Genomic DNA, 14,830 nt, shown 5'->3' with positions numbered 1-14,830 from the left:
AGGATAGCAAATTAAAAGGCTATCAATACCTATGGTCTCACAGCAGAAAAACACTTTTTGTTACTTTTGAGGCTCCAGAGAAATTGAGTTTTGAATGTTTATGCAATACTACCTAGTCTGCAAAAATTCTCATAGCTGAATATATTAATACTACTAAGCTAAGTGCAACTGCAACTGGAATGGGGGAATGGATCTCTCTGTCCTGTATCATTAAAAAGATTTTTTTTCTGGCAAGAAACCACTACACTGCAAAAGGCAGAAACTGAAACGGCTTTTTCTTTTCTTTTCTTTTTTTCTTTTCTTTTCTTTTCGAGACAGAGCACATAAAAGTAAGTACAAAATAAGAAAAGAAAATATCTACATTGGAAGTTCAAGAATTAAAAACAAAATTCTGTGCCTCCATCTATAAAATACTCAAATCAGTTAAACTAAAATTAACCCTGCATATGTTAGTTGTCTTCCTCATATTACAGAAATGAGGAATAGAATAGCTCTCAGAAATAATGATTAAACAGTACTACAGCTCAGATTAAGTATCTAACATGCTCTACATGACAGACAAATTTCAAAACTCTTCACCAGGAAATGCTTACATTAGCATAACTTGAGCAGGAGGTTTGGAGGTTTTGTGGATAGGAATTGTATCTATGTACCATTAACAAGGACGTTATTTTGGCTGCTACAAAACCATCTTTTCTTGAACAATTTTTTTATGTTATTCAGTAATATCCATATACAAGTGCAAGATATAATCAAAAGTCTGTCCACAAATCTGTGTTTTCTGTGCATATGGCATATTGCTTTAGTAAAGGTAAACTGCATTTTTGGTGTTCTTAAAGCCAACACCTTTTATACAGGTGCACCCCTATGAACATGAACACTACAAATGCCCAGTCCAACAACAGAAAAAGAAGAGTGCAAGTTACTCAAAGGCAAGCTATCAGATTGCTCTAGAGAGATACAGCTTCAGAGGGCATGAATTTTAACTACCACTGCAAAGAACAAAGTTACTTAAATGTAGATCTGAGCTTACAACAGAGTAGATATTTATACATCTCATTTGAGATACATTTAGAGGATTAAAAGATAGTCTTATGCCACATGATGTAGACAGTAAAGAAGTTGCATGTTTCAAGAGATTAGGTAGAAAGAAGAAAATAAAAAACATGCATAGCAATGCTTTCCCCCAACTTATCTCATCTTGCCTATATTTGCATCTATATACATTTATGAGGCAGGAGCTTTCCTTAACCAGAGAAAATCTTTAGCAAATGTTTTACTAGTTTCTATTTTGTACTCTGAAAAGATTGGGGGGAGGGGGGAATGACTACATGAAACAGTACCACTGTAGCACCAGGTCTACTAAGCAAAAACAAGCAAACAAAAACATCTTTGCTCCTAAGTAAAGATTTTAATTGGGGTTTAGGTTTGCTCCTAGTACTGCACAGAGCTCTTATAGAACAAAAATGGGAAACAAAGTAAGTCTGTTGAATGCCTGAAGTCTTCCACATACTATTAAATACAGGCAATCAATTTTTATATATTTTAACTATGGTATAGGAAATTATACACCCATACTTAGCAATAAATCTGTCAAACTCACCAAGAGTCCAGAAGGAACCCTTTCATGGGCAGCAACAACACTTGTATTGAAGTCATCTTCAAAACCATCCTTTTCTGAGAAATGCATCTCAGAAAACAGGAAACTAACTTTCCACAGTACAGGTAAATGCAAAGCGTACAGCCATAACAGAATGTTGTATCAGCATTTCTTCTCTTTGCGTAGAAGCAGAAGAATTATGTAAATCTTCTGGTCTCCTAGAGAAAACCGTTTGGTATACTTTCCCACGCAGTGTTATGATTAAAAAGGAATCGCTTCTTTAAGAAACCTCACATAGAAACTCCCTCACCAATAGGCTTTGCTTGAAATGTCACAGCCCCCTTGTGCTCTTTGAGATAAGCAGTAACATGGGCAGACTTTGCCATATGTTTGCACTGATAGGTAATGATCTTGTTTTACATCAGGTCACGTGACTTTAGCTGAAGCTCCCACGAAAAGAAACAGGGATTTAGTTAATGATTCTTAAGCAAAGTCTACATTAGCTCACTTGGAGACTTCACCCACTGTTGCAACTCTACAGCTGCATTCAAAGTCCTAGTTCAGCCTGCTGCACACCTAATTCAACAACGCCTGCTGCTGCTCCATGTGCCTGCTCCCTCCCGCTGATGGTTTCACTGCGCTAGCTAGTCAGATTTTATAGGACAAATTTGATCATATTTCAGGGTCTGGTATTTGTGGGCTATTTTCCTCCCTTTTTAAAATTGCATTATAATAGTAAAGAGACAATTAGCTTGGTGTCAAGTTTATACTAAACCATACAAAAACAAAGCACACCAAAATGAAAATTTCCACAGGAAAAAATGTTTCTACTTTCTTTAAACTGAATTGTGAAAGCAGTATAATTTGGGTGTGTGGACAATACATACAAGCTTATTCTATACCTAGCTCCATGACTGAGAATAAGAATGAATTTTTGATCTGAGGAATTTTGAAATGTCGTTACTTCTCTAAATAGTATCATGGATACATGAAATAACTGAGGAAGTGTAGTATTATAAAGGCAACAATTCTACCCCTGAATGGGAGAGACATTCTCTGAGGACCATTAATATTCCCTCAACATAGACACATTATCATTATCTTAAACCGATGCATCTTCTCCCCAGCGCCACGGTGTTACTGCTACAGAAGACTGTGGAGGACTACTTCCTGCATTACAAGCTAAAAAAATAATCTAGGATCCTCCTACCACCTTCACTCTATCCTCCCCTAAGTTTTGTAAATTTATACATTAGGCTCTGATGCAAGGACAATGAATCACATTACTGGATGCAGCCAAATGGCTTTTAGGTTTCCAAAATAATTCATGAACTACACTCAAGGCCAAAACTAAATCAGTCTTGATGACAAACTCCTAAATCAAGTGTTGGGATTGCTACATCTGCAGTAAGGTTGCAATAAACTGCTACCGTTTCTGGGCCCTTTTCTATACACTGAGTAAATTTGATTTTAATGTGGCTCTTCACAGGAAAAATTACTGGTTTTGTTAGCATACATGACAAGTATTTTTGTAGGATATTATGAACTACTAGACACACTGAATTTTCTGCTTGTTCATCATTCCTTTATCATCTGTGTTCCATTAAAATATGGTAAAAACCACACAGTTACGAGCATAGTGGAAGTTAGCTTTGTAATACAGTGCTTCTTTTCAAGCACTTTTGACTTAGCTTTATGGGGTTTTTTGTGTACAATTTTCTGTTATATCTATTCTATTTCAGTATTGTTCAGCATTTCAGATTGACATTGTTTTCTTCAAAGCTTCTAAAAGTGTTTTAGAAGACAGCCTTTCTAGAATGCCAATAAAACTGTGGTCACTTCACAGGCAGCAAGGTAAGATTTAGAGAGGTAATACGCTCTCCACATTTAGTAAACCTCCTTGTCTTTTATTTCTCAATATTAATAAGGTAAATAAAGTATAATTCCCTCTGAGTAAGTTTAAGTACTATGTTATTTAGTTACAATTTACACAGGAAAATTAGCTCTAGTTTTGAAAAGCAAATACCCCAAATTTGGAAAGTATTAGAAATAATGTTTTTCATGCAACTTTAATCCAGCTCTTTGGTGTGGGTAGATTTTACTGTGGTTTAGCCTCAGAAAGCACATACAAGTTTTTTCACTAGCCTCATGCACGTTAATACTCCTGACAAAGATCAGTCATTACCTATGTTCTTTTTTTTTTTTTTTTTTCTGCTCTTTGTGGGGCTACACATCTTATCCCATTGCTCATTAGTCAAAATCACTGATGGGAAGTATGATTCCATTTTTAAATGGTACTTTTCTAGAGTAATCTTCATAATATATTTGATTGCATTCATTCAGTTTTACAGCATCCCAGAGACACAGTATTATTTTTTTCACCTATGCAATGGCAAACTCAGGCCAGAACTTTACAAATTAAAAACACAGGGGTTTTCAGCACAGCTAAAACTTTCCTTTGCAGAGTTTCCCTCCATTTTTTAACTCTTTGAATATTCCAAACATTGCTTCCATAGTCTACATTTGTAGCTGCTAAGCAGATTTACATATCCCAGATGGTCACTACAAAAAAAAAAGGCTGATCACCTGTGAAAATTACATTTAAGTGATCTGATTGTAATGCATAGGAACTGTAGAACAAGCGAGGCCAGAACACAGCTACAGGACGTTTCCCCAGCTTTCATCAGTACATGTCATTCTAAGTTCTGGAAGGAAGGAAGCAGAAATCCTATAGACGTGAGCTTCTACCAGTACACAAGCACAATTCAATCAAGACATCAGGATAAATTTGCTGAGACAAATGAATGAGACAAATACTTCTCTAATTAACATATCCTAATAGGTACGGCAAGTATGGGACAACCTTTGTTCATGTCCCATACGTCTCCTTCACCCCATCCTGCCCCAAATCATTTTACTTACTATCAACTAAGACTTGAGCACCACAGTTCTCAGTCTCACACCCCATCCTGACACTGGAAAAGGTCCCTTCCCCCCAGGCCTCAACTCCGATTTCTTAATTTCACCACACTTCTTTATTTTCATGCAGTTTTAACACTTTTGTCTATCAAGTGCAAACAAAGTGGAAGAGTTCCCAGTTCTTTTATAGAGATTACAAAAATCAGACTGGGACTGAAAACACTTTCCTATGCCCAAATTCTTGATCCTAGCCCTGGTCTGAAGCATTGGCTTACTGAAACTGGAAATAAAATTCTCATTCCAGCTTGTGATAAAATACATTCAATACAGCATCTTTGTTACTTTTAACTGCAAAAGTCTATCCATCCTCATTATGGACTTTTAAACCTAATTCAAAGGCTAATAACTTTGCCAAATTAAAATAAATTTACACATGAATAACAGACAACATACTGAATGAAGACCATCTGCCTCAGATCCCTTCTGAAAGGGACATAAGAATTTTTCTAAGAGAAAACAGCTAGTTTTTCCTCTAGTAGAGCAGAAGCATACCATTGAATTTCACTTCTCATAAAAAAATGAATATACTTGCTAAAATTTTCCATATAAAGACTGAAGGTGGCAAATATATAACTTGCAATGAAATTTTCCACTTTAGCAAAGTTATGCGCAACTAAAAATCAAGTTCTGCTCAAAGATGTTGAAAAAGACTAAAAGGCAGTGTTACCTGCTTTTACCCGCAATTCCCAGCCATCCAAAAAATAAAAATAATGAAAAAAATCCTATCAATCACAAGTAATAATAGCATGGTACAAGAATCCAAGCAGCTAATAGATGTTAGAGAAACACCAGTGATACAAAAGCAATGCATTGCCCACTAAACTAGTGGTTAAAAATGAATAAAATCAAATGCCTAGTTTTCCATCGATGATACAAGATGGTGAAATCAATGTCTCCAAGATCTCCTGTCATGTAGAGTCAGGAGCCATTCAAATTACAATATTTTTCAGTACAGCTTAAGTAGAAAAAAAAAAAAAGACAGCAAGAAAGTAAATACATAGTTTACTTGGACTTGGCCCTTCTGTAGTGTGTCAACAGTTACATCTGTATGATCTACTATGAATCATCTGATTCCGGCATTATGGCATCTTTCCTTGTATTAATGTGTTTAATTTTTTGTACGTTATCTTCTTCCCTGTTTACAAAGGAACTTCAGTGAGAACAAAGAATACTTTAAGAGTCCTTAAAGTGAGTTTTACTGTTAAAATGACCAGTTCAATCAAAAACTTAGGTTATACGCACACAAAAAGTTCTTATGTATGTGAAGACCGTAACTTCTTTCAGGGTACTGAAAAGAAGTAACTGGCCAATCCAAGAGTACACCCTTTTGGAATCTGCACAGGCAGATCCCACACAAGTGCCTGCCACACTTGACATTCTATTTCCAGCAGCACAGACTCTTCCAGAGCCACATCATCCTTGGTTGAACTTATTTCTAGACACATACCACAGAAACCAAAGTTTCTGAATAGAAATTCCATCTATTTCATTTTCACATGAGATGAGAGAGAGCAGAAGAAGCTTTTCCTGTATGGTTCCAGAAAGCACCAAGCATTTCCCTAATGAGTGATCCCTTATCTTTCTATTTTCTCCATCTAAAGAGGTTTATTTCCAGGCACTTATCTGCCTCAGGTGTATTTATATTTTCTTACAACCTCCCAGGATTTAAAAGTCAAAGCAAAAGAACAGGGTCGCATATTTAAGCATGAAATGCATCCTGATCTGTTAGTGGTGAATAATTCAGTTACCTTTAGAATGGACACGTGAATATAAGATCTGAGACTAGTGCATATCTTCAGGCTGATAAGAAAGAACAGAAATATAGTTATTCTGAAAAATACAATATGGAATATCCAGAAAGTTCTAAATATAGTGTATATAAAGAAGAAAACTTTACTTGATAGACTCTCCATATTGTTGATGAACATGTACCAAAACAGAATAACACCCATAAATTTAATTTGCATATAAGACTTGGCTATTTTATTAGAAAATTGGGTTAAAATGCTAGTCTTACAGAATTCCCACACAAAGGTATTCATAGCATGAGCTGTTGGGAGGGGGAAAATTAGATATAGCTGAGCAAAGTAGCATATGCTTACTTATTCACAAACACAATCTGTTTGCATTATTGAGTTTTAATGAACACAGAGATCACATCTGTCTGACGTATGTATCTGTTCACCCCTAGCACACAATAGCATGTCTGCACCATCTATACAGGACATGACAAACCTGTAAAGAAGCCTTACAGATTTCTCGTTTGTGTTAACATGCACACTTTTCATTTGGGGAATGAACAGCTTTAAGTCACCACTAAGTAATTTTTCTTTAAAATCACTGTATTTCAGTTCACTTCACAAACTAAATTCTACTGTTAGCCAAGTGAGAGACAATTACTTCCACTTTTAATGAAATCTCAGCTACAAGTCACTATTGGAAGCACTTCTCTGAAAGAATCCTTCACACATTTCCTTTCAAAGGTCTTTCATAACCATCAATCCAGAAGAAGCACATTTCCTGAGGAGACAGTTATGCAGTCTAAAAAAAGACAAGTAAACCTAAAGACATGGCCCAAGACTGGCTTAGCATGTGCTAGCTTCAGCCGCATAGACCAACATAAAAATGTCACCTGGTACACTGGAGACTTTTCTATTATTACCTTGCATATTTACATTTCTGGTATTGAACTTAAGCACTTTAGATTAAGAAATGGGCCAGTTCCTCAGTTAAAAATCTTATCCATTCACTCACTACATATAGCAGCAATGAAGAAGTGTCCCTTATTTTTGGGAAAAGAGTGACACGGGACAACTTCTGGCAGTTAATGTCAAATTACATTACTGCAAAGCTGAAAGAAACTGATAACAATAAAACACTTAACTAGGAAGGGGAAGCTAGCATCCTTCACTTGAAAATTCCCTTGAAATACAAACACAAGAAAAAATTAAATTTCTATCAAGATTAAAAAAACAAAAAATCCCCAAAAAGTGTGCTTAAGCTCAAACACAAAGACAATCTGGCTTGACTTGGCATGATCATTTCATATTAAATCATCCTGCCTGCACAAACTGAAATGTAAGGACTAATGTTACTACATACTAGAGTGCTTTTAACAACTAAGATGAGATAGCAGCTAGGTGGAATAAAAACTCATTTTTAAGTGAAATTCTTTGCAAAAGCAGCAACATTTTTACTATGCTTGAAGTGGATAATTTCATTTACAATTTTTAAAAGATCTCTGCTTACCTATATAACAGAGACATATTTAGAGATGACATCTTTGTGTTACTGTAAAACCTTAAAATGCAACTTCAATGAGATCAAAGGTTCATAAAGAAAGTACTCCTCATCAGCACTGCCAGATGCAAAAATCATTGGGATACATTATGCTACTACGCTATGTTCTCAGAATTTGCCCAGTATGGGATGAAGACATCTAATGCGTATGCTTTAGACCTGAACTTGATCACAAACATATCACCCATTGTTTTATACAAGCCTGAAAACTTTTTCACTGGGCATATACGTAACATGCAGCACTGAATCTCACACCAGAAGGTGTCCTTTCACCCCTTTTCAGACAGTTACATACAACGTATTTGCAATTCATGATATAAACAACGATTAAAAGTTACTTTATATATAAGTCAAAGCTATTTTTCAGGAAAAAAAAAAAAAAGTAGCATTCTAATTCAGCACAGATATTCTATGATCACACACAGACCTTGAAGAACTGTCTGTTTTCCTATATGCTGTGATCTTGCACTTAAGATATTACAGACTGGAAAAGAAGAAAACTGTGATCTGGAGTATTAACCATGTGAGCATCTTTCAGGAAGAGAGAAACAAATGCAACTAATTTAACCTCTAGCTTTGACAGTGGTTCCCAGTGTGGCTTTGAACAAAATCCTTTCAGCTTTATCTGATCTAGATTGCAAGTTCTCTGGGGCAGAGACCAGGACAGAAAGCATGCAGTGCAAAGAAGGGCTATTCTGGGCCTCAAGATACATAAGGAGGTGCCAAGTGCAGTTTGTACTACCCCAGAATTCATCATGACTTTACACTAGTGGAAAGAAATGCTGGAAGTAGGGAGAAAGGACAAAAATTTCTTCACACTGTGGAACTGGAACATTTAACACGTATGTCTTCCAAGCAAATAATAACAAAGAACTAAATTTTGTAAGAAACCAAAACGTACTAAGTACTAAAATGTACTACGTACTTAAGTACTAAGACAAGTTTAAACACCACCTCTTTTACAGGCCATTTAAAAAGCCCAAACATTTTGATATGCTTAACTGAAAAGTTATGCTACGAGCTTAAAAATTAATACTGTAATTGCTTATGAGAGCCTTTCAGCACTGTCTAGTTATTCCTACTGTAATTAAGAATAATACCAGATAATAAAGCATTTCATTCAAAGTTCCTGACATCCTGAGTTCACTTAGAAACTTTTTAACTTTAGTTTATCAGTTTAATATTCTGCTATATAATAGTAATACATTTTTACAGAGCACCTCACAGATCATTCCCTTACTACACTCAAGTAAAGAGAGCTTCCTTGATTTTTGTAGGAGATGGTGAGGTTGTTTGCATTCCTGTATGTTCTGGGATGCAAACAAACTATAGGAGGAGCTAGGAGAGAAGGCACAGCTGATGGCCTTGGCTGGAGTTAGCTGCCTAGTACGTACATAAACAACAGTTAGGTATCTACTGAGTGATTGACATGTCCGCACTTTCAGTAACACAAAGTGAAGGCATTTTGCGACTTATGATTTTTCATTCTGACTAACAAACATCTGCACATTATTAAAATGTGTATAATACTACATATTTTTTCCTCTTTCAATATATTTTGCAGAAATTGAGAGCTCAGAATTCAAAATTGTCCTGAGAAATGCTACTATATAAAGTATAAAAAAACAAAACCAAACAAAAAACTCAAACAACTGAGTTCTGTAGGGCTGTCTATCATCTTCTCCTCTGACAGTATCCTAAATAATACCATATACCATTATGGGTTATGGCTAACAAATTCTTTCTCATAACAACAATGGAATTTTCTCTGAAACAAAAAAAAAACAACCAGACAATGTGCACGTAGAAAGTGCAGCCAAAACACAGGTATATTTATGACATCATTTTGTTGGATGGAAATGCACACGTTTACACAGCATACTGTCTGGCTCTGTTAAAAATCATTGATGTCTGCTACACGTACTCAGTAACCCCTTAACGAGAGGAAAAATGGAGTTCACACAAATTCAGACGTGCACCCGGCAAATGGTCAACACTTCACACTCCCTACACCAGTAGGATTAAACAGAAAAAACAAAGGAGGAGTGCCCCGCAGGTCCGCAAGTTAAAAGCCTGAGTTTAAGAAACGCACACCCGTAAAAACGGAAGGAACTCGGGCAGCCAGGCACGTAATCGCGATTTTTAAGAGTCGCACCGCCGAGCAGAGCCAGTAACACCCACGTTTGAAAACGGCCCGCCCGGCACCGCAAGGCTGGACGGCCGCGCCGGATCACCCAGCGCTGGCCACCAGGGCAGGCGGAGTCACAGCCCCTCAGCCCCGATCTATCCAGCACACCTGTCAGCCAGGGGATGGGAGGGGTTGTTTCCCCTTCCTCCTCCCCGCATACCGGGACAGCCCGGCTACCGCCGGCCAGCGCTGCGGGGAACCCAGGGCAGCGGCGGGGAGCGCAGGCACCGCCGGCGGCCGGGCAGTCCAGCCAGCCCCGCTTCTCAACGACGAGTACCGGGAGGGGCTCATCGGTCGCTGGTGGGAGCCCTCTTCGGGGAGAGGAGCGAGGCCGGGCCGGCAACTGGGGCAGGCCCTCCGCCACCCACCTTCCCCCGCAGCCGTCCGGGTTCGCTCGGCGCATCCCCCCCGCCCCCCAACCCCGCTTCTCTCTCTCACACAGGCAGACACCCCGCCCCCGTGCGCGCCCCCTCCCCAAGCCGACTTGGCAGCAGCGGCGCCCCTTCTCGCTTACCTCGAGCGCGGCCCCGTTGGGGCCGGCGTCAGCCGAGGAGGTGCGGACGGATGAATGGCGGGGAACAGCCGGGGAATGGAGGCGGAGAGGGGGGAGAGCCGCGCTCGGCCGCACGCAAACTGCGCTAACCCCAGGCAGCTGACGCAGCGCGTGCACGTTCGCGCGCGCTGGCGGCGGGTTGCGGGGGCGCGGCGCGGGCGGGCGAGCGGGCGCGCGCTACCTCAGCGGCGCGGTCCCGCCTCGCCCCGGGTGCCACGTGACCTTGGGGCGAAGCGAGGGGGAAGGGGGGGAAAGGACGGGCGTGGCCCGCGCGCGTGCGCGGGGGGGGCGGGGGGCCAGCGGTGGCAGGTCAGCGGTCCATCTTCCAGCGTCCCGCCGTGTGCCGTGTAGGGGGTGGGGGGAGCGGGGCCGGTGTGGCGCAGGAGGCGGCTGCGGACACTTTAACTGGCGCCAGCGAAGGGGGACAGAGGAGCAGAGAGTGTGGCGACGGCGGCCTTGCTCCGGCAGTAACCCGCGGCGGGGTGTGGGTGGCCTCCCCCAGCACTGCCTCGCCCGTCCTCCTCCTCCTCTCCCCCCCGGCGCCACAGAGCCTCTCGGGGGGGCGTCGGGAGGCTGTGGGGCGTACGGGAGCCCCGTATTGCTGCCACCAGCGCGGAGCGGTGGTGGCTGGGGTGACGCCTCCCGGGTGCCCGCCGCGGTGCCGTGGTTCCCGCCCCTTCCTTCAGGCGCGGGGCTGAGGTGATCAGCAGCGAAGAGCTCTGTGCGGCTATTTATAGCCGTACTCTGAGCTGTGTCTCGGAATAAACACTTCATGAGGGGGATGTTTCGAAACGATCTCTGCGTTCAGGGTGTTTGCTGCTTTGTACGTCTGTCACTGCATCCTTCTTTTGAAAGTTACCAGTCTACTCAGAGGAGGCTGGAAAAGAATCTTGGGTTTTTTTTAAATGAAAGTGTAGAATTGCAAAATCAAAGCTTGTCCAGCAGGCCAGGTATGTATTTCAGGTCAGCAGCTTCGTTGCCCCTTGCTTTTGTGATTCACGTCGCTGCTCGCTGAAGTTGGCTTGATTATGTGTTATTACTTACTTGAGTCACACTGTTGCCCAGAGGCCCCAGGTGATATTGAGACATAATATGTACTAAAACAGGATAATATTCTCACCCCAAACAACTTGCAGTATAAAAAAGGAAAGAGAAGTAGCGTAATTGGAAATACAGTTTAGGTTTCACGAATGTGAATTAAGCGTTTTATCAGTATCCATGATACTTCTTTATCTTACTGTACTTTTATTTGTCTACCAGTTACTTTTTCATCTGCCAATCTGTTGACAAGAGTTTTGTTAAAAGCTGACTTTGCCCACTTGGTGTTAGAGCCGTTTTGGGCTCTGACATAGGTTTTATGTAATTGTCGCATAAGAAATCACACTAGTTAACAGAGCAGTCAATGCAAATGACAAAAAGACATACTAGTATGCAAAGTAGCGAATAGACAAAGTTTACTGTGGTAGTCCATGTATCTCTAAAAAGGTCCTTGACAATCTTTTGTACCAGTCCTACAAAGAGATATGATCTGTTTATTCGTCTGTACCTCCTGGGACAAGCTGCCTAAAAGATTATAGTCAGTGAGGTTGTTTATTTGCAAATAATATATTTAAATCCCTTTGAGCATGGAACTAAAAAAAATTCTATCCCTGCATAACATGCAGGCTGGATTTCTGAAGAAAGCAGTTCATGGAAGAAGACACAAACACAGAATTACATGGATAGAGTGACTATATTATACATACGTAAAAAGACAGAAAGGTCAGATTTCATGCCTACCCATTTTGATGGTGTTATTGTCATGTCAGAAATTCTGAGTCAATTTTGGAACACTTTCCAGGACTCAGGATACACGGATGCAACACAGACTAATGGAGCAATTTGCCACCCGTCAGTGCAACCATGTTTCAGCTGCAGCAGTTTTCTGAAGAGGCCCTCCATTTGAATATAATGTTGTAATAATTACCTAGCCATGTTAGCATAACATCTGTCGCAAACACGCAGTCTGCACTTCAGCTAATAGGTCATTTCCGTGCTTTACCAAGTTCCCTATCTGGCATCTTAGTTGCTTAGTTTGTGAGGGTAACCACATCAGCAGTTGCTCTAACAGAATATTTTTGTGTTCCCATGGTCTTATCTTTGCTGGTCACAACAGCAAGTGATTTCTTTAGTTGAGGGGATTCTCCTTTCCAACACCACACAGCCCTGTTCACAGGGAGATAAGAGGTAGGGGCTAAATCTTATCATATGTCCTCAAATATCAATTTTAAGCTAAATCCTATTATAAAATTAAGCCTAATCCAAAAGCAGGCTAGCTTCTTAGGTGGCAGAAAAATCTTTACTTGAAAAGGGGTAACAAATTGATAAGTCATACTTTTATAGTTCAAACCCAGAATAGGTGCTTCTGAGTAAAGAGCATTTATTTGTAAACACAATGTTTTCCTTTTAGGTAACCTTTTCCATTACAAAATTATCATCTTCAGACAATCAGAAGGCTACAGAAGTAGACATCCCTCAGTATTTTCCTTTTCCTCTTTTGCAGTTACACATAAAAGATTACAGTCAAGCTGTAAAAATGGCTTGCATTTTCCACAGCTGTATCAAGTGAGATTTGTTTCCGTTCTGATTGTGTGGAGTTACACATGTGGTGATGTAGATAGGATCTCTCTACATCTGTACCTGGTTTGCGGTCCTTGTTGAACCATATCTCACTGGTAGTTAAACCTGGGCCTCCAGGCCACAGGAAATCTGCCACACCATTTACATTCATTTTGCCTTTTCACCACAAATGGCAGTATTATTTTCCCCATCAGGGACAGGAGAGGGCGTGACGAGAGCAACTGCTTACTTTTTATTTTTTTTTGGTGGAGGGGAAATAATTTGAAAGCGTATTACCTAGAGCCACATGTAAATCAGTGGTTCTCTGGCTGTTCAACTGCCAGGTCGTGTCTAGCAGCAATAGTGTGTGAGAGGTAGCCTGCTTAGGGCTAGGCAAGAAGGGCTGAAGGGTCACCAGCAGGTTTGGATACAGAGTGCCAGGGGTAATTCACAGGTCTGGGAGGATATAGGGTGCTAGGCATGTCTTCGGTGGAGTCTCAGAAAATTTGTGGTTCTGCAGATATTAAAGTAGAGAGCTGTAGGTGTTGGGATGTAGCACTAACCTTCAGCTTGCATTGGTCCCTGAGTGCTCAACATGTTGCTGACATTTGTAGGTGAAAGTAAAAATGGCCTTTTGCTGAGTTGTTACAGCAGTTAAAAAACAGTGTCTGTCCACATATGGCAAAAAAAAGCTGACATCAGGGATGAGATGTTGTTACGTCACTTTGCTTTTTTTGTGTGCATACAACACCCAAAAACTATTATCAGGATATCCTTAAACTCTTTTTTTTTAGTTGTTTAGACTCTATCTGTTAGATCTTACCTGTAAAGCTGAGGGACTCCTTATCTCTGTATCTAAGTCATGACTTGCACATATCCTCTCAGAGCTGTTTCAATAACTCCTCTGAGATCAGAATGACATTATGACAGCATGCAACAATTTAGTTTATCTTTTTAATCCCATTTAACAGTTGGGAAAAAATAAGGGAAGTTAGTAGCAAGGATTCGGGGCTGTACCCTGGCCATACAAAGTATTTAAGCACACCAACAGTCCCACTATAGTTGATGGGCTTGTTTGTAGGTTTAGGGTGTTTGGTTAAGTCAGCACACTCAGATCAAGTCTCGTGTGAGCAGTATTTCTCCATTCTTTGTCAATCATTAGCAGGTGTTTCACAAACCATCTTCTGATAATAGATATGATAGGGTTTCAGGCCTCCTGTTAAGAGGTTCCTTATCCTTGCCAAAATCACAGCCTAGGAGGTTTTATTCTGCTACTGTTAGTGTGAGTAATGAAACAGTAAATGGAAATGACTGTATCAAATAGGATGGATGGTATAAGATGCAAGGTGGGGAAGGAGGGAAGGAAAGGGGCTGCATTTGAAAATGCAGAAGGAGAAAGATTACAGGAAAGACATTTTGCATAATGAAATGGGAAGTGAGATATGGGGAAAAGTCAGCAAAAGATTGCAGCCAAATCTGGTGCCTTCCTTCCTTTTCTTTGCTATTGGTCTCATCCCCTCACTGTTTCTCTCACAGTGCCTTCATCTCTAGAAGCCCTTGTGGAATGGATCCGTTTCCCTAACATTTTTCTCCTTAGAGCTTTTGTTGCTGT

At 40.4% G+C, this 14,830-nt stretch overlaps 1 protein-coding gene across 6 annotated transcripts in view; it reads right to left on the bottom strand.

Annotated features, from left to right (window-relative positions):
• LPIN2 (lipin 2) overlaps positions 1-10,729 on the bottom strand; it is a 55,311-nt gene extending 44,582 nt beyond the window's left edge. For 5 of the 6 annotated variants that reach the window (XR_011047782.1, XR_011047781.1, XR_011047783.1 and 2 more), the window contains exon 1: positions 1,604-1,835. Coding sequence is in view for 2 of the 6 variants with exons in the window: in XM_068395824.1 (XP_068251925.1) it covers positions 1,604-1,690 (87 nt within the window). In the remaining 4 variants the exon portion in view is untranslated. Of the gene's footprint in view, positions 1-1,603; positions 1,836-10,581 lie in introns of those variants that run through there. The other variant, XM_068395827.1, reaches the window with a different exon arrangement.
• Between the last annotated feature and the right edge of the window lie 4,101 nt (positions 10,730-14,830).

This window comes from Nyctibius grandis, chromosome 3, assembly GCF_013368605.1.
Source record: "Nyctibius grandis isolate bNycGra1 chromosome 3, bNycGra1.pri, whole genome shotgun sequence".
NCBI lineage: Eukaryota > Metazoa > Chordata > Aves > Nyctibiiformes > Nyctibiidae > Nyctibius > Nyctibius grandis.
The sequence above is the reverse complement of the archived record's forward strand: the minus strand, read 5'-3'. Positions and strand labels throughout refer to the sequence as shown.